At 51.1% G+C, this 21173-nt stretch overlaps 6 protein-coding genes across 6 annotated transcripts; 4 read left to right on the top strand and 2 right to left on the bottom strand.

Moving 5' to 3' along the window:
• Window positions 1-1671: 1671 nt before the first annotated feature.
• On the bottom strand, window positions 1672-2664 carry VFPPC_15488 (histone H2A; the record flags this gene model as incomplete). Its single annotated transcript, XM_018293241.1, has 3 exons — window positions 1672-1863; window positions 1971-2102; window positions 2557-2664. The coding sequence occupies 3 exons, from the start codon at window positions 2662-2664 to the stop codon at window positions 1672-1674; spliced, it is 432 nt and encodes a 143-aa protein (XP_018146336.1).
• Window positions 2665-4654: 1990 nt separating this feature from the next.
• VFPPC_02379 (acetyltransferase (GNAT) domain-containing protein) lies at window positions 4655-5122 on the top strand (the record flags this gene model as incomplete). Its single annotated transcript, XM_018282036.1, has 1 exon — window positions 4655-5122. One exon carries the CDS (start codon window positions 4655-4657, stop codon window positions 5120-5122), a length of 468 nt encoding a protein of 155 aa, XP_018146337.1.
• Window positions 5123-5764: 642 nt separating this feature from the next.
• On the top strand, window positions 5765-7522 carry VFPPC_02380 (hypothetical protein; the record flags this gene model as incomplete). Its single annotated transcript, XM_018282037.1, has 1 exon — window positions 5765-7522. One exon carries the CDS (start codon window positions 5765-5767, stop codon window positions 7520-7522), a length of 1758 nt encoding a protein of 585 aa, XP_018146338.1.
• A 6912-nt stretch (window positions 7523-14434) lies between these two features.
• On the top strand, window positions 14435-16469 carry VFPPC_02381 (R3H domain-containing protein; the record flags this gene model as incomplete). The annotated part of the gene is made up of 4 exons (XM_018282038.1): window positions 14435-14800; window positions 14873-15440; window positions 15519-16346; window positions 16408-16469. The coding sequence occupies 4 exons, from the start codon at window positions 14435-14437 to the stop codon at window positions 16467-16469; spliced, it is 1824 nt and encodes a 607-aa protein (XP_018146339.1).
• A 2201-nt stretch (window positions 16470-18670) lies between these two features.
• On the top strand, window positions 18671-19033 carry VFPPC_02383 (hypothetical protein; the record flags this gene model as incomplete). The annotated part of the gene is made up of 1 exon (XM_018282039.1): window positions 18671-19033. One exon carries the CDS (start codon window positions 18671-18673, stop codon window positions 19031-19033), a length of 363 nt encoding a protein of 120 aa, XP_018146340.1.
• A 353-nt stretch (window positions 19034-19386) lies between these two features.
• VFPPC_15489 (MFS general substrate transporter) lies at window positions 19387-21117 on the bottom strand (the record flags this gene model as incomplete). The annotated part of the gene is made up of 4 exons (XM_018293242.1): window positions 19387-19763; window positions 19815-20092; window positions 20145-20553; window positions 20625-21117. 4 exons carry the CDS (start codon window positions 21115-21117, stop codon window positions 19387-19389), a joined length of 1557 nt encoding a protein of 518 aa, XP_018146341.1.
• Between the last annotated feature and the right edge of the window lie 56 nt (window positions 21118-21173).

Genomic DNA, 21173 nt, shown 5'->3' on the forward strand with positions numbered 1-21173 from the left:
GATAATTGTGTTTATCCTGTGATGGTATGGCCGTGGATGCTTTAGCATACGGAAAACCATGGCGTGGGTGTTCTCAACAAAGATGTTCTCTGAACAGCTCACGCTACCTATTATACGCCAATACTTCTTCAGGTTCACTAACTTGCTCATACTAGTTAAACAAAGCCATAAATATACACAGTGGACACTGAAAATCCCCTCGCCAATGAACAGAATATCTTCACTTTCCATACAGAGCGCACTACATCCGACTCTTCACCATTACATTATCACCCGCGGTTCACTCACTCAACCAGCATCACACTTAACCCAAACTCCAACCGCATACACATCACAGCTCCCAGTAATAAACGAGTTCAAACAAACCTGCGATCACGCCCTAATCTCCCGACAGCACTTATATACAACAACACCTCAACATGAGCAGTCCAAGCCCATATCAAGCCTACACCAGACGAAACCACCATAAACGACAGTCATCCATTCCTACATAAACCACCTGATACATCCATCCCATAGTTGAAATACTCACCACAAAAAACACGTCCAGCCGCGATGCTCCCACAACCGCCATCACCACCTCCATCACCTCCACAAAGACCCAGCCCCTCGCCCACCTCGCCAGCAACATCATTCCTCCCTATAAACCCACCACCCACCCCCGACTACTGGATATGGATATGCCCCGGATGCAGCAACCAGTACAAATTCGCCGCCACAACACGCTGCCTACACTGCGGATACAGGCCCGGCGAGCAATGGACTCGGCACGGCAGCAAGCGTCGGCCCGTGGAGGAATACCTAACATATTTCGATTACACGGGGTGGAGGAGGCGAATGGTTTGGGCACGGGCGATGCGCGGTGTGCGTGTTATGGAGGTGGGAAAGAAGGGCGATGAAGGAGATGGGGTGGCGCGCAAAGAAGGCAGTTGGGGGCACAATTGTTTTTGGGATTGTGATTATCCTGGTGCGTGTACGCTTGGGGGGAGGAATATTCATGATTTTGAGGACGGTGGCACTGGGTGATATGCCAGCGATACATACATGAGAAGGACCGGGTTGATTACGACGGCCAAGGTTGGCGATGAAGGTACACAATTTTCGTAAGAAATGAGAGCGCATGTGGAAGAGTGTTGGTGCCTTCTTCCGCTCGAAAAGTTTAGATAATTCCATGAGACCAAAGAAAGAAAATAGAGTAGAATTACCAGTGTCATTCACACCAGCCAGCTTCTCTTCTCATTCATCTCCAATGACCAGAACCTATAATACTAGTTGTACATGACCTGTCCCGCCAGACGTGCTCGGCGTCATCAGACATCTCGACAAGAGACACCTTACGCCGATGGTATCGAGTCCGACATCGCAGGTGTAAAAAGTTCGCCTCGGCCAATCCCCTTCAAACGAACCAACGAACCAACATCTCGAGGACCCCGCCGGATAAGGGTGAGGACCGGGACTCTCCTGTATCGCCTCTTTTCCCTTCCCCAAGTCTTTGTTGGCGCCTATTCTCAAATTCAAAATCGAACAAATCCGCAAATTTCCCAAACCCGTAACCCGTAAAAAGCATCACACAACTGGAATCGGGAACCCCAAGCATCAAGCAAGGGTTAGCCCCGCGAGCGAGAAACAACCAAGGTAAAAATCAGAACCAGACGTGATAAGCGACGGAGCTTATGCCTCGATGGCCTGGGCCTTCTTCTTCTTCTGCTCGACCTTGAGTAGCAGGGCGCGGTTGATGTGTGGCAGGACACCACCAAAGGCAATGGTGGCGCGGATCAGAGTGTCCAATTCTTCGTCACCACGGATAGCGAGCTGCAGGTGGCGAGGGGTGATACGCTTGACCTTGAGATCCTTGGCAGCATTCTGAGAAACGTCAGCATGTGTCTGTCAATGCAGGCAGCAATAGCAGCCAGTGGTGACTCGACGTGAAAAACGGTGCGTGGGTCATCAAGACAATGGGAAGCACTTACACCTGCTAACTCGAGGACTTCTGCAGTTAAATACTCAAGAACGGCGGTAACGTAAACGGCAGCCTTAGCACCGACTCGCATCTTGTTCTGGGTGTTTGCCTTGAGGAAACGCTTGACACGTCCGCAAGGGAACTGGTCAAAATGTGTTAGTAACAAACATGGCGTATTCGATGGTGGTATTGCGATCAGAGATGGAACGGCCGAATCGAAGCTCCCTGTGCGCGTTTCGTCCTCAACATTGTTTTCCTTCCACTCAATACGCGAGTAGGACAGGACGCCGGCATCCATCGCGCACAATGCCCCAGTCGCCGGTTGAGCAGGGTGCAGTTGGTGCCGGCCGAGGCGCAACGCGATGACGGCAATCAACGACTACCTCGGGGAGCAGGCATTGAATAAACGTAACGCGTCGAGGTGTCATTTTTGAGAGGCGGTCCCAGCGGAGGGGCCAGGAGGTTGGGAGACGATGTTCGGGTGGATGAATTTCGAGATGCGCACGCGAGGGGGTCGAAAAGGGAGCTCATGAACGAAGCCGGCCATACTCGGATCGCAATACTAAAATGCGCGCATGGTGATGATTTCTTCTTACCTGAAGACCAGCTCGAGCGGAGTGACTCTGCTGCTTCTTGTGACCCTCAGCACTGGTCTTGCCACCTGAGCTCTTACCACCAGAAGACTTTCCCTTGCCGCCGGGCATGTTGACTGATTTCTATCGAAGAAAAGGCGTGAGGCGCGATGAGTTTGAAGGTTGCGACGACAACTGTGCAGTTCCGAGAGCAAATAACGCGTTCGGACGATGGCAGAATGGGTGGAAAGTGGGATGTTTGAGCGAAGATGGGGGGGGTGGTCTGGCGGAGCGGCAGAAATTTAGGCTGGGTGGACGAGAGAGAGCTGTGAGGAGGTCTGAGGTGGACGCTGGCTGATGCAATGTTTTGTTGTTGTTTCCTCGCCGGGGCAGTCTGGACTGGCTGGGGCCTTCAATGTTGCGAGGTGAGCAGCACAGTCTGGCAGCACTATCTGTGCAAGGCGCTGGCGTCACTGTGGCGCGAACAGCAGCCCGGAATGCAGAGCTCAACCCGCCGCAAGCACCAGACCACCAGACCACCAGCTTCCAGGCAGCTGCTGGTGCTTCACTGCTAGTGCTCTCGATTGATCCATTTTAGCTCCAAAGTCTCTGGCCGTAGGGAGGAGTGGGCCACTTTGTGCTCAAGCTGCTGCGAGAGCCACTGACGACGAGGTCTGGCGACGTTGTGCTGGTTGCCCTGTTGCCATGTTCGCCGCTAAGTGTAACTCAGAAGCCAATCAGGTTTCGGATTGACAGACTGCCCCGCTTTTCCACTTTGTTGACATTCTCGCTGTCAAACATTCCGCATCCGGAGAAAGCTCATTCCGAGCCATGTCAAAGTCACATGACCTTGATCCGGCGGGGCACACGAGCCGATGGCGCAACTGTTGGCTGATGAGAATAGGCAGGCGTTGTAGGAGAAAGCGAGAGCTCGCAGGACGATAGTTGGTTTCGATTTGATGCCGCTGTTTCTTTCTAAGGCTTGTCCTTGTTTGTTGAGGCTTTGACCGCCGGTGAGGTAAAGCTCCGTGCCTGTTGAGCGGAGCAGATCAGGCCATATTGCTCTCCCTCATGGAGATAGACATCAAGCCTGCTTGTCCTGGAGGCATGTGCAAATCACCGAGTTGGTGCTGCGGGAAACGCCATGGCTGCTTCTGTTGAGTACAGCTAGGGTGGTGTTGATTCTTACCTCGAGGTTTCAAAGCTTGGCGCTTGCAGATGCTGGTTCACCTTGTATATGCATCTTGAGCAACCTGGGTTGTCACCATGATCAGCCAGATGTCGTTGATGGTTGCCCCAGATCTGACAACCAAGCCAAGCCCCCAGCCAAGCCAAAGAAAGGCAGTTGGAGTCGGAAGCTGGAGCTGGATTGTCCCGCTGTGGCTGGTGCCGCTTCTTCGAGAGAGCAGCCACATTTATTCTTCATCACATCAAACTTCAAGACAAGGACTGTGGCGGTACCGAGATAAGACTCGGGTATTTAATTCTACGCTACACCTTGGAGGAGGAGGGTTTAACATGACATATGACAGGGAGACTATACATCAGCTTCTTAATTGTTGAGATCATGGTTGGCAACATACTTGGCGGTACGTTGCTGTGATTGACTCAGGATCGCATTCTCCAAAATAGCCACCTCAAACATCAAGCTACCCTGCACAATCTTAACTTTTTATTCTTGACATGTTTATCCGCCTGCGAAGGTATAACGAAGGTTCATAGGAAGAGGATGAGCTTTTTCGAATATTTTCATTAAAATCCCATAACCGCGACATTCTCTTGGTACGCCGTCATCCGGTGAGAAAAGCGATGGCCGCAACAAATTACAAACTGGGCATGCGTATCACCTACGCATCGACAACCAAACGTTCGACAATATCCTCATCAACTTATCCACGCCTTCAATGGGCTATATAGGAAGAGACAGAACACAACTTTCGTAGTTGTTCAACTAAACTCCTGACAAGTGGCTGCCAACCCCGCAAATACAATGGCCCCTTTCTCCAACAACTCACCGACATGTCCCTCACAGGGCGCACAACTCTCATCAACATCTCTCTGCACACTCAACCAACATGCCCGTTCCACCACACTAAACACCATCCAAGTCCCCAAATACATCATGTCAACTACTCTACGCCCTGCCGTCCCATCAGACGCCCCGACCCTCAGCGCCATCGCCATATCCGCCAAATCCCACTGGGGCTACGACCAAGCCTTCATAGAAGCCTGCCGCCAAGACCTCACCATCAGCTCCGACGAAGTCTCAAACGGAACATACATCGTTGCCGAGCAGGACGGCGAAATAGCAGGCTTCTACCAAGTTCACGGCACGCCGCCAGCAGGCATCCTCGGCCACATGTGGGTTACGCCGAGCAGGATTGGCAGAGGGACGGGCCGTGTTCTATGGGCGGATGTGTTAAAGACGGCGCAAAGAAATGGCTTTGAACATATAGAGATTGATGCGGATCCGCATGCTGAAGGATTCTATGTCAAAATGGGGGCACGGAAGATTGGTGAGGTGGAATCGTCTGTGATTCCTGGGAGAATGCTGCCACTGATGAGGGTGGATGTTGCGCCCAAGCAGTGATTTGGGTTTGTCCAGTGAGTTGAACGTGTCGACTTTTGGTGTCACTCGTAAACAGCTGGGCAGTTCTGACGTTTGTATGTTGGCAGATGGGAGTGAAGAGTGAATGATGCCGATAAAGAAAGGACGAGCCAGACCAACCACCAAGATTCACCGTCATGAGGTCTGTTGACTTGTTCTTCTCGCTTAAATTATCCGTTTTCCAATTGTAAATGTCTCTGCTCTTCAAATCGTTTCTTCAACATCTTTCCATCTTTTACCCGCTCATCCCGACCCTTTCATCCGAACAACGACCTTTGTTGCCAGCCCTTTTACTCAGCACATTCAACAATCTTTGTTGAGCCATTGCAGACACGCTCTTTCACATTAACGTGAACACCGTAGACACCTTTCACTCAAGGCTGTTCGCGCAAACACTGCATTGATTCACTCGTCTTCAAACGAAAAAGCCTACACATACGGCAAACACCACCCGCACATTGTCCACCATGGGTAGATATATAGAACTCGTTCGGTCCAATAGATGCGAACTCCTCAAACCAAATTCCAATTCGCCATCTTTAGCATCGCAGTAGCACGAAGTTTTTTTTCTTTCCCCTTATTTTCGTTTCTTTCCAAAATCGACAAGCAGCACCTTCGCCAGCCATGGGGACTGTGGGCAGAGTCATCCTCCAAGACGGGGAGTTTAAGCTCCCTAATGAAGAGATCGTGGACCATGAACAGCAGCCACAGTTCTTGCCTCGGATCGTGTGGCCTACCAGGCAGGACGCAGCACACAGCCAAGCCCGGACAGCACTTAATGTGAATGTCAACTGGGCCGACCGCAACGAAGTTTTGGCATTGTACGAAGAAGTCCAAGAGATATATCCGAATTTGGACCCAATGCCGCCTTTCCGCGCGGGCAGTACTTCATATGATGAATGCCCTTGGCTTACACACCTCGCCATTACTCATGGCTTGTTCCACCGCACGCTGCAAAATGGGAAAAGCTTGAACATCAATGAGATGACGGCGCTCGTCCGTATGATCACGTATGGGATATTCGACTCCACCACCTTTTTCGAGCCGTGGGCTGTCACTGGTGTGCCTGACAAGACTGGCGCGCGTGTCAATCCAAATACTTTCGAGGAGATGTGGAGTCCGATCTGGTGTATGAATTGGAAGACTGGTCGCTTCGGGCAGGACATCATAAACCAAGGCACGGAATGGGTCAAGGAGAGACTGTGGTCGAGACGCTGGGTCATTGTGCCCATTGTGTATGGCGGCCTCCAATGGGGCATGACAATATTCGACCGCCTGGAAGGTCAGTTGTACATCTTTGACTGCGGGGACGACAAGTTGAAAACCGAGAGGGTCAAATCGGCCATCCAGTTCTGGGTGACTTTCCTAAATATGATTGGCCAACCGAGCCATTTTAGATACTTTGTGCCCAACGTTACAAAGCAGCTTCACTACAACGACTCGGCACTTCTCTGCATCAGCTGGCTTATGGAAGTGCTGAGAAATCAGGTTGGGAGACCAATGAGCTCTTCTGACGAGGGTGTCGACCAGGTCAACTTCGAGTTCCCAGATTTGCCAGTTCCAGCGGACGTCGCTGAAAGCTTTACCAGCTCACTCTACCTTCGTGACTGGGTTCCCGAAGGTTGTGCCACCGGAAAGAGCAGACTCATGGCTGTTCGGAGAGTTCTTCGCGTCATGTTAGCCAACGAGCTTGGTCTGCGTGACCACGATGTCATGACGAAGCAGTACCAGAACCAGACACGTCTAGGACCGCCAATTCTGCCATCAGCATTTAAGCTCCTGACAGAGGCTGGGGGGGACCTTTACAACGCAAACGGCAGGATGGCGAAGTCAAAGTACTTTACAGGGCATGGCGGGCCGCAGTTTGCGTTGCCTATGCGGCGGCCGATGCTGCCTTATGATCCTGATGCACTTCGGTGCCATGGTATCGACAAGCTCCCCGGAGATACGCACCGGGCACGAATCCGTCCTATCGAGCTGACTTGTAGGTCCCAGGCACCATACGACTGGCCTGAAACATTCAGTTTCTCCAACAAGCAACCAGTTTCGGACCCGGCTCCGGAGCTTGATCTGGCCGTGGATAGTGTTTGGGATGTTTCTGCGCCAGGAAGCGGCGGCTCTAAAGTCTTCAATGTGAAGCTGACGAACCTCGCGGTTGCCGACATGTACAAGGACGTTGAGAAGAATTTCAGAGTGAGAGTAGATCAGATGCGTGTGCGGCGGCTGGCGGCAGATGCTGACGACTTGTTCCTCGAGTTTACGCTGAGCGTGGGAGTTGAGGGTGGTGTGCAAAAATCTGTTGATGCTAGCATGCCTCTACCTCGAATACCCGGGCCGAATGAGAGTGTGACTCCCTCCACCGAGAGGTTGAGCCCACTGTGATTCCTTTTTAGACATTTCTTTTGTTTTTGGTTGCTTAGTGTTGAAGCTTGGCCTTCGCATGTACTTTCATATGTCAGCGGCGTTGTTTGTTGTTGCCATTACGGGTTACCCTGTATTACGTTTTGCGTTTAGATTTTGCCTACCTAGTAAGAAGAATGTTTGTTTTAGCTGTTTGAATAGACAATACGCGCTTACTTTCTTTTAGCTTCTGTACCACTGGGACGTTGGCCATGATTCGATATGGTGTGATCTTCTTGGGTTGCACGACGTTGAGAAAGATAGAGAGGCAGGAAGACCTACACCAGCAAAATGCGAGTTGTTGTAAGCCTTTGTCATCTGGTGTGTAAAGTACGCTGTAATATATCCTGGCATACCACGTACATATCGAAGTACTCCAAGAGTCCCGCATATGCAGCATCTTACATGTGCAGTGCTTGGCCGCTTGGCATGGCCGAAACTACATCTCCCACCATAATATTCAATGATGCTGCTCCTCAACTGGAATGGCGCATCACGATATGGCTAACAGTTCAGGCCTGACCAGCCACAACCAACATTACAAGATCTGCAAGCCTTCAAAGAAGCATGGCGTATTATAAGGGCTGAGATATATCGACGTCGGAGGCCTGGAAAGTTTAAGTGCTGTCAACGAAGTTCCAGAATGCCAACTTTCAGAATGCCGTATCCCCTTGGGGCGGGAGAAGGCAAAAACACTCCCCTTGTTGGAGAATGGAGACGCCAATGGTCAGTATGATATATAACACTCCATATACGTCGGCAGGTTGCAAGCTAGAAAATGATCTCCTCTGGAAATTCTCGAACGACGATGTGGTTGGACAAGGACCCAATAGTGATGATCTCGGTCAAGGCAACCCCGATCTGGAGGGCCGCATAACCGAAGGCCGTGCCCCGATCGCAGGGGGCTGACTTTATGATGCACAGCATATGGACATGCATGATGCAGCCGCAAATGGACCATCATTCTGTGTAGCGCACATGCAGGTAAGTCGTCTGGCTCCATTAGTTAATGTCGTTCAGCATCTTGGCCAGGAAAAGTAGTCAGATGAAGCGCCGCACTGAGCCGTCTTATTTTGCTTCTGTCTTGGCCGCAAGGCATTTTGGGACAAGTCTACGTCACCCTTGCACAAGAGGACGCAGACATTTCCCGTGGGCTGCAATATTTTTTGAGGCTGGTAACCGCAGCCAGGACCAATGTCACAGATCTTTGCAAGCCCTCTCATCCCGTGCATTATTTGTGAATAAGTGAACGAACAGGACTCTTTGAGTTTCCAGGCTCTCCTTGTTATGAATACTGTGCGGAGCAGCTGGAAACCAACTGTCTTGGCGAAATAAAGGAGCTTGATGAGTTGTCAGGGCACCAGTGGAGATTGTAGCACGGACTCAACTTTTAGTTGCAGGGGAGAGTGCTGACGAATAACCACAACCCATAATTAATGTCTGGTATGGTAATGCTAGGTTATGCACATTGTGAACTCAGGCAGAGTAGGGTCGTAGACAGAAAACGAAGAGAGCTGTGACTGCCATGTCTAGTCTTGTGATTCGGTGATGGTGTGAACCTGCATCATTGGGAGGTCTGGTGATAGTTCAGCAGATGATGCAGTGCCCGAGAGGGTGGGGGGTTTGCGGGTGAAAGTATGGTGTCTTAATGTTGTCGTTTTTTCTGCGGAACACACCTATCACGAATTTAGGAGCTTGTGGAACCGTAGCGCAACACAAACCATATGCAAAAGACGAGACGCCATCAAACCCGGTGTTCGGGGCTCGGGAATTTCGATTTGACATCATCGTAAATGAGGCTCCCCATGGATACTTGCACTGGGCTGCGTCAACAGCAAACCGCAAGAGCCATGAACTGCTAGGCGTGTAGGTCTGGCCGCGGAAAACAAGGATGCACATGTACGGTTTGGTGCTGTGACAACGCTGAAGGGGCTTGACGGGGCTTAGGCGGCAACATTGGCCACCAAACACCCCTGACCGGGAGCCATGGCCGGTACCGAGCAGCAACTCCGATTCGTTGGATGCTTGTCTGTCAACCGCAGCTAATTGCGATGTATGGAGACGATCCATAGTTGCTGAGGGGAGATTTCACTCAGTCATTGTGGGATCGTGCTGCTTCTTATCTCCTGATACGTATTGCTGATACCAAAGCACCAACCCGTACTCCATGCGATCGGAATGTCTGGCTCGGCCGTCTTCGGGTCCGGAATTGCAAGATGGAGGACTTGGCCCAACCTGATGATGCAGAAGAGTGAGAAAGATTGACAAGCAGGCCGGGGGGAAATAGAGGAATGAGTACTCCGTACTCCGTACATCGCATCAAAGTTCGCAAGGGTCTTTTCTCTTAGGTCAACAAAGGGTATCCTCCAAGTGCCAAGGGGCGGGACGTTCGCTGTCTTTCATATCCAATATCAGAGCGGGCCGGATCTCATAGCAAACGCGTGGCAAACGAGTAAGGGTAAAGTGAAACCTAAACAGGCGAGAGACGGCTGTTTGGGGTCAAGGAAGAAAGGGGTCTCAGTGTAACTCTCCTGTTCAGTCGGGTCGAGAATTCTGCGGAAGGGCGATTTCTTCTCACCGTCCTCCTGGTATGACGCACATATCGTGGCTCTGCCCCTCCGATTGTGTTGTTTGGCGAAGGATCAAAAGGGGACCCTGACAAACTCAGACAGGTCCAGACCTCGAAATGACAAACGGGGTATGGAGTAGAGTGAACTTATTGAACGAAAGCTGCCGTACTCTCTTTACTGGGCCCTCCTCCATACTGGAGTTGCTCTGCTGAGACTTTGTTCCAGCAATCCAACGAAGGCTAATTGTCAGTGTCCTACTCCGTAGTTGTTCATTCAATCTGCCCCACTCAATCTGGTGCAATGTGCCATCCCCTTTTGTTGCAGTCTATCGCATCTCCGGCGGTACGTACGAAGTACTCCGGACGTACTGTGGCAGGAGATTGGAGGATGGAATCCCCTGGGCTAGTTTGACTCACAAGGCAGTGAATGGAATATCTTCGAGAACCTTGGGCAAACTGATGTCCTGGAAAAGGATCTCGAGGGCAGGCCACCCACAGGCTGTGGTACCTGGAGCAGTGGAGATGGTGATACAGTAGTGGAGTCAGTCAAACGAGATTTGTTCAAGACAACTGCACGGAGTGTGCGGACGAGTCATCTGCGCTTTGTCGTGGGCTCCTGGAAAGAAACCTTTGTGCTCCTTTTTCCAATGGTCAGAGTATTATTGCACCATTGCAGAAGAGTTATACTCCGTATGGTTCTCTGCAATCTCGATACCGTATTCCGTGGCGTGGGTGTCTGATGCAAAACTAGCAGCAGGAGACGCAAAATACTGAAGAAATGACCTGGAAGCAGGAGGTATTGGCGTGGCACGGATCTGCCAACTGATGAATCCAGGGGATTGATATTGAAACCTTCGGATCGTCCGGTACCAGCGACGACAGTTTAATTGTAGGGAGCAACAGAATATGGAAACTGGAAACAGTGACAGGATCGGCATACAGAGTGAACTTGGGGGTTTGAAAATGTGAATGTGTTGAACAGGGGCTTGTATCAATTGGTGAAGGCCAATTATGCTTGAACAGTTGCGAGGAAGGAGCGATGGAGGGGGCCACTCATTTTGTCAACCCCACCACAAGTGTCTGGTATGTTTTGTATAAAAGATTCATGGTCAGTGGCATGTGGTGATTGTACGTCTCTACAGAGGACCAGGAGTGCATACGTAGCAGCTGACTTTTCAAATAGGCTCTGAGATTTCCAATCGAGAATGTGGCCGTTGCCGTTGTTGGGAAGGTTTCCGCAATCTAGCGTGCCGCTGTTGTCGCCTTCAATGCCAGCATAAGTTTGGAAACACTCAATGCAATGCAGTACCTAGGTAGGTATGTAGGCAGTCAAGACTGGCTCAAAACATGAGACGCCATGCCAAAGCCACTGGATGGAACTGGATATTACTGCATCGACGCAAGGTCACACCACTTGCGCCTCATCTCCGTATTCTTACCAGTCAGTTCTTTTTGGATCGATGTCCGGGGTTACAGTAGCAACAAGGAGGCGAGAAGCCAGGCTGATTGCTGTCCCATCGAAGACGACCACTTGGTGTGGCTTGCGTAGCAATACTTGGCTTTTTGGTGGCCATGGTGTCGGGTCGGAAGCAGCCAAACAGAGCTTGAACCTGGCATCTATCGGGGGCTCAAAGAGAGCAGATGACAGCCATATCCGTCTGGTGAACACGCGCTTGGGCCAATTCGATACTAGTCTCCAGCTTGGATTGTGCGTCCGGTCCTTGTGCCCGGGAGGAGCCTCTTGGTGATCGCGGCTAGCACTGACAATGATTAGTGCTTCCAGACATTCTTTGGACAGCGGCAGAGCCCGTCCTCGTCGTTTGTCGTCTCCAGTCCAGTCCTGACACGGTGACCCGCGCGGTGGTTGATCACTCCATGGCTGGTGATGGTGATGCATGCATGCATGCGAGATGTTCGCAGGTTCAGTGACGCACTCCCACATGCCTCGGCCAAACGACATGAACCGTGTAGGCAAGGTTTGGTGTCACGGACCTCAAATTGCATTTGAGTCGGAAATCTTGTTGATGTTTGGTCCATAGCGATGAGTAGGGGGCAGAGACGGAGACTGATGAAGTCATTTTATCTGCCTTCTGTGCCTTTGCGGAACGAGCACAGTCTGGTTCATAAAGCCAACTGGTCCATTAGCACTGGAGTCAGTTCAGTCTAGCCATTACTTAAATTATGATTGTGGCCTGGCCCGGCAATCCAAGTACAGTATGGTTCAAACGGTTAGTGAATAATCGCACTGTAATTTCAACCTTTGTTCGCCCCCTGTCAAGGCCCTGGACCAGCTGGCCAGAGCCACTATGAACACCTGAGCCATACAGTCAGGTATTGACTGGACCAGAGCCCCCGAATGGCCCCGCCGTCCAGTCAGTGCACCACCGTCTGGTTCCATTGAAGCCGGGAAGATCCCATTTGTCAACACTTGAGGTCATCTGCATGTACCCGCTTGCTAAAAATTGGGTGGCAAGGTACCTACAAGGGCTTATTGGCTCCGAGTTGGAGGGCCTGATAGAAGGACCGGCCTGGCCCGCAAGTCTAGGGCTCAGGTCAGCTTCCTAGGTACGCACTGTGTGTTGACATCGAATGGACGGATTCTAAGTTGTGAAGGGCATAAAACTGCACTGCGAGGTTGTGCAGATGATGGCGTTGGAAGTTTGATGCATGGGCATCACAAGTCAGAGCCATAACATGATATCGCAAGCACCTTGCGATATGTCGAATGTCTATCTGGCGTCAGGTTTGCGGATGTAGATGGACGCCTGCATACATACCTAGGTATTGAATCGATTTTGTTGTTATTTTTCCTTTTGGTATGCATATTTGGTGGATTTGTGGCCAAAGCCCGTCTGCCTATACTTTTGGGTGGGACTAGTCCTGAGCACCAGACACCAGACACCAGATTCGACCAGCCCAGACTGCATATAACATTTGATTGAAACTAAAACCCAGACGAGAGCCTTTGAGCCACATGCATGCACCAAGCTGGATACCCAGTTGAGTCAACAGGCAGTACCCCCAGCGTGTTGCCTGGTGCTCCAACAAGCAGTTGAGAGTTAAGTTAAGGGCATCCAGTCTGGACATCCACATGTCTGGTGCAGTTTGGAGACTAGGCGTGCCCCAAGTGCAAATGCCCCCCCCAGCCCAGCCCAGTGCCCCAGCACATCTATCCCAGTCGGTCCAAGACCCAGACCTGGTCGGTTTTTATTTACCACCAGACCAGACCAGACCAGACTGGACCAGACATCAACCACTCCCCCCAATAATCACCCCTCGAACCGGCGAGCTTGACTTTTGTCTGCTTCCCCCCCCTTCTCCTTGTCTGCATTTTCCTCCTCAGTCTGTTGTCTTTGTGCATACGCCTCCGCGCAGCATCTTGCTTCGTCTTGTGTGAGTTTGCTGCAGCTTTCGAGCACGAGTCGTGATCATCAGTCGTGACGCTCTCAATCACTCCCTCCCTGGACGGTCATTGGCAGCCTCTCCCGGCCACCGCGGCCACGCTGCTACGCCACCACTTGACTTTCTCGAAAAGCCCACCAGCCAGGCCCAACATCGACCAGACAGGACTTGACTGGACTTGACTGGACTTGGCTGCAACCTGACTGGACTGAGTCCTCTGCTCTGTCCCCCGAGCCTCCTGCATCGCCACGAGTTTTTCGCCTTCCCAATCCCGCACGCACGCACGCTGTCTGTGCTGCTTCTGCTTCAGCTTCTGCTTCAGCTTCGATCGTGTTGACGTCTAGTTGCTGGCTGGAATACTGCCTGCCTCTGGCCACCGATTTGTCGCTTGCTATCCACTCGCCTAGCCTTCATCAGACACCCGGCTGAAGGTGCATATCAAAGATTGGCCCTAAAACTCCACCGCTCCTCAGAACCGTCGAGTTTGTCCCTCAATCACCACCACTCAACTACCTGTCCTTGACGGTCCGGTCATTCGTCCCAACTTTTATGTGCTATTGTTTTGGGCCGAGCGTTCAGACTTGTTTTGACTTCCTGTTTTTATGATTTAAGAAGACCTACGCCCGCCACCTTTCGGAAACACTCTGACGGCCAACGCCAAAATCTTTTCAAGCCTCGTCTCCGACCGTGTACATATTTGCCGTCAACTTGATCGATGCTGCCATCGCCTTGACCGACACCTGGACGCTTTCGTGATTACCTCTTCTCCGAGGCAACTCTCACAGTCGACGCTCGTGGATACGTCGTCGAGCTGCCGCAGTCCTCGCCTTGTCCGAGACCACATCACCGATTAAAATTTTGTCGGGTCCACTGCTGTGTGAAAACAGCAGCTGCCCACCGCCTTTGGCGCAGCTATTCCCACGATGAGTCAACAACCTCACGACATGGGTTATCTTGATTACACAGCTCCCCCCAGCCGGTCACCGACGTCCTCCCGACAAAACTATGGAGCTAGCTTTGCTTCAGGTCTGACCTTGCCTCGACAGTCTCAACGGCAGTTTGAGGTACCCCTTGGCTCCTCGGCTCTGTACCCCTCCGACAGAATAAGCAGCGGATACAACCCCAGAGTCATGGACAACATGCCTGGTCCTGGTGCAATGCCCGGTGGCTACATGTTGGATAATGGCCACCCCTGGAGCTACAATACGGTTGGCGTTGCCACGGTCAATGGGGCTGTGAACGGACCTAATCGCCAACGAAGTGTGAACCGACGAGCAGCACTGCCTCAAGTATGTGCCAGAATAACCTCCTTTCCCAATCTCTAATCATACTACGCAAAACCCTAACATGAACCTGTGCAGAATTGGACTGATCAAGGCGCCATGAACATGCCCAATAACGGCCTCGCGCCCTTTCCCGGTGGCCTCAACGGAAGCCAATTGGCCAATGGTGGCCTTCGTGTTGACCACGGCCAATCTCACACATCTCCAGATCTTCGCTCAACCACATCCGACGGGGAACAGCTCATTCCCACCGCAATCGTGATAAAGAACATTCCCTTTGCCGTTCGTAAGGAGACGCTGGCTTCCATCATGCTTGAAATGAATCTTCCCCAGCCATATGCATTCAACTACCACTTTGACAACGGTGTGTTTCGCGGATTAGCTTTTGCTAACTTCCAATCGGCCGAGGACACGAGAGTGGTCATCGAGGCCATGAACGGCATGGATGTTCACGGGCGAAAGCTTCGGGTTGAATACAAGAAGATGTTGCCAGAGGCCGAGCGAGAGCGGATTGAAAGGGAAAAGAGAGAAAGGCGCGGTCAACTCGAGGAGCAACATCGTGCCCCTATGCTACACCAACAGAGCTCTATCCAGTCATTGGGTGGCATGTCGCAGACTCAACAGCGGGCGCCGTCATCTCATTTGGGTATGATACCTTTTTCTGACTCCGCAGCTTGACGACTATGCGTGTGTCCATCCTCGGTGCTAACATGTTTTCTTGCAGGAGATGTCGATTTGAACGATCCTCAGTGCCTCGAGTTTTACACGGAGCTTGTGATGTTCAAGCGAGACGATAGTCGTGAGATTATGGTCTTCTCCCCTGAGATTAGCCCCGAGCATCGACGATCCATCCACATCTTGGCGCACCACATGGGATTGGAGCACCAGTCAATCGGTGAAGCTGACTCCCGCCAGATTACGGTTTTGAAACGACAGCAGCCGTCTCCGACCGCCAATATACAGAATGTTCCTGCCAATAGCCTCGATGTGCATAAGCGTGGCCTGAGTCGCGCAGCCACATTTGACTTTGCCGCAGATAGGGAATCTCGAGCTGCGAGCAACAATTATTCCCATGTCATGGGTCGTCAGGGGCCGACACTTGAGCTCCCTGGCAGCCCAGACGGCAGCGGAGTTCCCAACAATCTGCGAGCAGCCAAAAGCTTTGCTGATCTTCGTTCCTTCACGCCTAGCCCTTCCCAGGCTTCGTCAAGTTACCTTGCCCCTGGCGGTGGTATGAGCACCATGGCTCCCGCCTCAACTGCTCGATTTGGCGAATACCAGACCAGCCACACTGGCAATCCAGGAACTCCTGGACCCAAGGGTGACGGGCTCATCGCCGGATTGAGTGGACTGTCGCTCAGCCCCTATGATTCGAACCCGTTGCAATCACAGGGTCGAAATGCGCCTGGGGCTATCGGCAGTCAGAGACCTGGTGCCAACAACAATCATAACAAGGGTGCCCCCGAGAGACAGCCGCGTGGACCTGAGTGGGAATCCACCGGCGGATTTGGTGGGCGCGGTCGGTCCAACGGACACATGCAAAGAGGTAGCGGTACGTTTGGCTAGTCAGGACTGACCAGCTTGATGTTTTGAAGCTAATCCTTCCCCGATAGATTCTTCGGACAGTGGTGCCCGTGTAGCCGCCAATCCGAGCGGCGCCTCCAGGTATCACTAAGATGCATAATCGACAGTCTATCGACTTCTCCACGAAGCCTCACTTATGACGCGATGTGGAGGAATTTAGCCCACTTGCGGCTCTTCAAGCCAACGATATGTTGTAATATTGACATTTTCTCTTATCCGGACGCTTGACGCGAACTTGTGTTTGCTGTTTTCAATTTTTGAACAAACCCCTTCAGCACATTTATATATAGCCACCACCATATTTTTTTGATGAGAGATTGCCGATGATGGCATTGTGGCGACGGCCACTCTGTTGCGAATCGGCACTGATGATGATGCCAAAGTCTCGATGATAGTACGGAATACGGACACGGATATAGCATTATTCAGCACATGGGCGACCATTACGAACGATGACGACTTGCTTCCACATGCACCTTGAAGCTTGTTCACTGTACCTTTTGCCGACAAGACCTACGAATAAAACTACAAAACTATTCTTGACGATTACGACGTTTTAACGACCTTTTCACGTCTAGACAGCTGCGCCGGCTTCCCGTTGCGACCGCTGCTCGGCATGCCAGCAGTGGGAGGAATAGCAGCATCGGCGACAAGCACGAGCACAGTATACCCACCATAATACCCTGTCTGGCGTGCAGATACGACCGCGACGACAACGACTGAGACTTTTACCTGGGCCTCTTTCCGTGTTTCGGTAGAACACAATTCGAACCGGATGGCGATTGCAGGCGAAAATTGCGTTTGGCATGACGAAGCGGAAGAAAGTATTCTTTGTGTGAGCATGAGTGTCGAGCGACGGCATGACGTGAAGAAAATGATGAGAAAAAAAAAGCTTGTGTTACTGCATTCATACTGAGATTTGTTTAATCACTTTGGTTTTTGTCAATTTTTTTGTTGTGCTTTGCTCTCGTTGGACTCAGCTTGGTGGCTCTCTCCTTGTCCTTGATTACCTGTGTTTTTTTTTTTTTTTTTTTTTGCTTCTGCAAAGTTCCAAGTGGTTCGTTGTGAAATCGGGATGGAGAGAAGAGACAAAATGGTTTTAGTGGCAGCAGATTTGCAGACAGGGCAATCACACACTAATACACGGACCAGCTGAGTACAGAGTGGCGTTGGAGGCTGCATTGTTGGATATTGGGTTTCTTATCCGAATTGCTGTGTGATGTTGGACTTCGCCTGGTGCTACATTTTTCGGTGGTGGATGTGTTAGGGTGTGCGATTTTCTTTTCGATGGGATACAGATGGGAACAAACTGATACACATGCAAAGGGTCTTTTGGAAAAGAACAAAAGGGGTGAGCGACGGCGGGGAATCTAGCCATTTTGGAACAATTTATTAGTTTCAGACAAAGGAACCCGGCATACGGTTTGTCTCAGCGTGAGAAGGTGATGGATGGGATGCGGCAACGATGGGGAGGAAAGCCGTGCGTACCGTGGTGGCGAATGATGGCAGCAGTGTACGAATTGTTTTTGATGAGTGGCCCAATAAACAAGATGTGAAAATGAGTGTGACCATTGGGGTGAATGGTGGAAATGTATTTGAAGTTAAGGCTGGACATTGAGGGCAGTACTCCGTAATTTGTCGCCAGTTTCCTTATCGACAGCCGAGATTCCTGATGTAGCTTTGTAAGAGGAAGCGGCTGATTCCTGCTGAATTTGGTTCAAGAGTTTGTTTGATGGGATTGACTATTTTGAAGGATGTGTCGATGCTCTTCCTTGGTGAGACGTATCTCCTTTGAGTATCTACCTAGATGTTGGTGGATGCGATGCTAGGAGAGTCAGTCATTTGCGTGGCCTGGTATATCTCTCCTGTGTCCAAGTATTGTGATGCCATCTGGTAGAGAATTGGCAAACAGATTCGTGCGGCGTTGTATTTCTTCTTTTTTTTTGTTAATATTGCAACCATTCGACTGTATGCCGTATAAAGTACTCAACTACACATCGACGCTGCAGTACTAGATTTATACCGTTACGTACATTCACGGCTGACCATGTTTTCGAACCAGGCCTCCCCTCCTCACTTGCATCGATGTCTGCCTGGTCATTACAACCTCACTCGCTCAACTCACATGGAATATCCATCACCCGATTCACCTCAACGTCTTTCGACACCAAGAGTACATCCGCCGCATTTGCACTCTTCCTTCTATAGACTTTTGTTCTGTTCTTTCCTTCCTGAGCTATTTCAGTGCTCGCCGACACATGCTCATTGCTCACACACAGCCTTTAGCCCGTCATGCGTCAAGATCTACAACAGAAGCTCTACGCCGAATTCCCCCAGCTGCTTGCGCATTTGCCAGGCATAGAGACCGGCGACGGATGGTACGATATTCTGTACCGTATGTCATGGAGGATATGTAATTATGCGGTCCTCACCTATGGCGTGGCCGGCCTGGAGCGTGTAGCCCTGGGTTGTGTGAAGGAGAAGTTTGGTGGGCTTCGGGTGTACATGGGTGTGCAGGATCCTCAAATCGAGGATATAGTACGTGAGGCTGTGGATGAGTCCTGGCGTACGTGTGAGCGGTGTGGTCACGACGGCGAGCTGCGACGGGGTGCGTGGTTGGTGACTTTGTGTGACGGCTGTCATGGGGCGCGGTAGGGGGGTTCTTGGGCTTGTCTGGAGTTTATGTGGATAGGGAGATACGGGTGCTTATACTCATGATGATGGGAGTTGGATGGTTATACATGTTATACATGATGGACAGTTTGTTACGCATGCCAAAAGGGTCATAGTGCATTATAGATTTGGATGACGTGTGAATTGATATATAGTTCTATGACTTGATGTATAGTTCTGTGGCTTGATATATAGTTGACACCGGCGGAGAATCCTGCTCCAAGACGAAAAAGATATTGTTTCGATATTAGGAGGGGAATACTGGACGAAAATGTGCTTGTTTTGATCAGCCATCTCGCTTCCTGACATTTTGATCCCACATATCTCTCGCCTCACTAGAGGGTATACCGAAAGCCCTCCAGACCTGCAATCAACTTTCCCCCCGCAGCCGCTCTTCTATTGCAACGCATAAACTTAAGAACAAGCAGCAGAGTAACAACAATAGTAAGAGCGCTAGCCCCGAGGGCGACACTCACCCCCAATCTGTACGTCGGCGCATCTCGAGTTCGGAACACGAGGGATCCAACAATGCCACCTATGCCCCCGCTGCCAACCAAGGTAGCAGAGCAAAGGGCTCGCTTCCACTGGCCTCTGATATTGTTTGCCTGCCAGGTCAGAACGCACGGCAGGTTGGACATGGTTGCTATGGTGGTAATGAAGGCGCCGATGTAGCGAACCGCAGGGCTAGTTGTGAAACCGAGGAGTGGGAGGCCTGTCACAAAAGTAAGTATACATCGTTTGACGAGGTTTGTTGGAGTCGTACCTATTAGCAGGCAGCAGCCGTTGAAAATGATGAATGGCGACCGAATACGCCACTTGTCGCTATAGTGTGCCATGGCGTACATGATGATAGCGGCGGCCAGGCATGGCGGTGCAGTCAAGCACTGAGAAGCAACGACACTGAAGCCCATGCCGTCTTTCAATATGATGGGAAGAAAGTACCCCATGGCAGTGGCGGTGACGGAATTTAGGCCCAATATCGCAGCGAAGCCCCAGATTTTGAGATCCAGAGCTCCGGCGAGATATTTCTTCAAATTGAATCTTGGGAGCACGGTTAGAAGCGTCCTCTTTTGGTGTCAGACTTGGAACTTACTTCGTTGGTGACGCATCCTGTCGGTCTAATTCGATTCGAGCAATCACAAAGGCAGCCTCCTTCTTATCAAGACGGAATCCGCACGCTGCGTTCGCAACATCCGGGAACCCCAGCACAAATATGTAGGCAGCGAGCGCAACCACACAGGTGAGAATGCCCTGTAGGATAAAGATCCAGCGCCAGCCGGCGATCCCTGCGGCAATTTTGCTGATGTAGCTGCCGTTGCCTTGTTTCGTTTTGTGAATGCGCCCCCACCAGATTGGCCCGGAACCAGAACCCTCTAGTTGTGAGAAACCAAGGGCAAGAATGCCGGCAAAGGCCGAGACTATCTTGCCAATGAGGTAGAAGACCGCGTTTCGCTTGTGAAGGTCATACCGGGGATACCAGCAGCTCAAAAGGTATGCGCAACCTGTCATAGCAGAGCACTTGTGTAAGTCGACTATGTGATGAGGAGTTTCACAAAAAGTGATGTGCACTTACTTGGAAAGAAACCAGCTTCACAGAATCCCAGAATCAGCCGCAGAGGAATCAGGTCAGACCACTTCTTCACAAAGCCAGATGAGATGGTTGTTAAGCCCCAGAGCAGTGTGGCGACGGATAGAAATGTCCGGGGTCCTATCTTGCGAAGCACCACAGTTGCTACCGGCTGAAACAGCACGTATGGTACAAAGAACAGGAGCACAACGACGGAGTAGCGAGTGTCATACAGATCCAAATCGACGGACATGCCTGAAATCATCGCAACGCCCAAGTTGAGACGGTCCATGAGAGACACGGAGTACAGAAGGCCCAGCGTAATGACGAGTCGTCTGTCAATCTTATGGATGATTTTCCTCTGTTCCTTGGGCGTGAACGCCTCTATGCATTCGTTGTAATACCCGACATTGAGGCTGGGTGTTGACGGAGTCTCAACGTCACTCGCCTCATGTTGGCGGACTGAGGCCTTCTCCGATTTGTTTGCATCTTTCGCCATTTTTTCCTTCCTGTTGAATGAGTTTGATAGCCTGTGAGGATGAGATGGTGACTTGG

Source organism: Pochonia chlamydosporia, chromosome 2 (assembly GCF_001653235.2).
Source record: "Pochonia chlamydosporia 170 chromosome 2, whole genome shotgun sequence".
Lineage (NCBI taxonomy): Eukaryota > Fungi > Ascomycota > Sordariomycetes > Hypocreales > Clavicipitaceae > Pochonia > Pochonia chlamydosporia.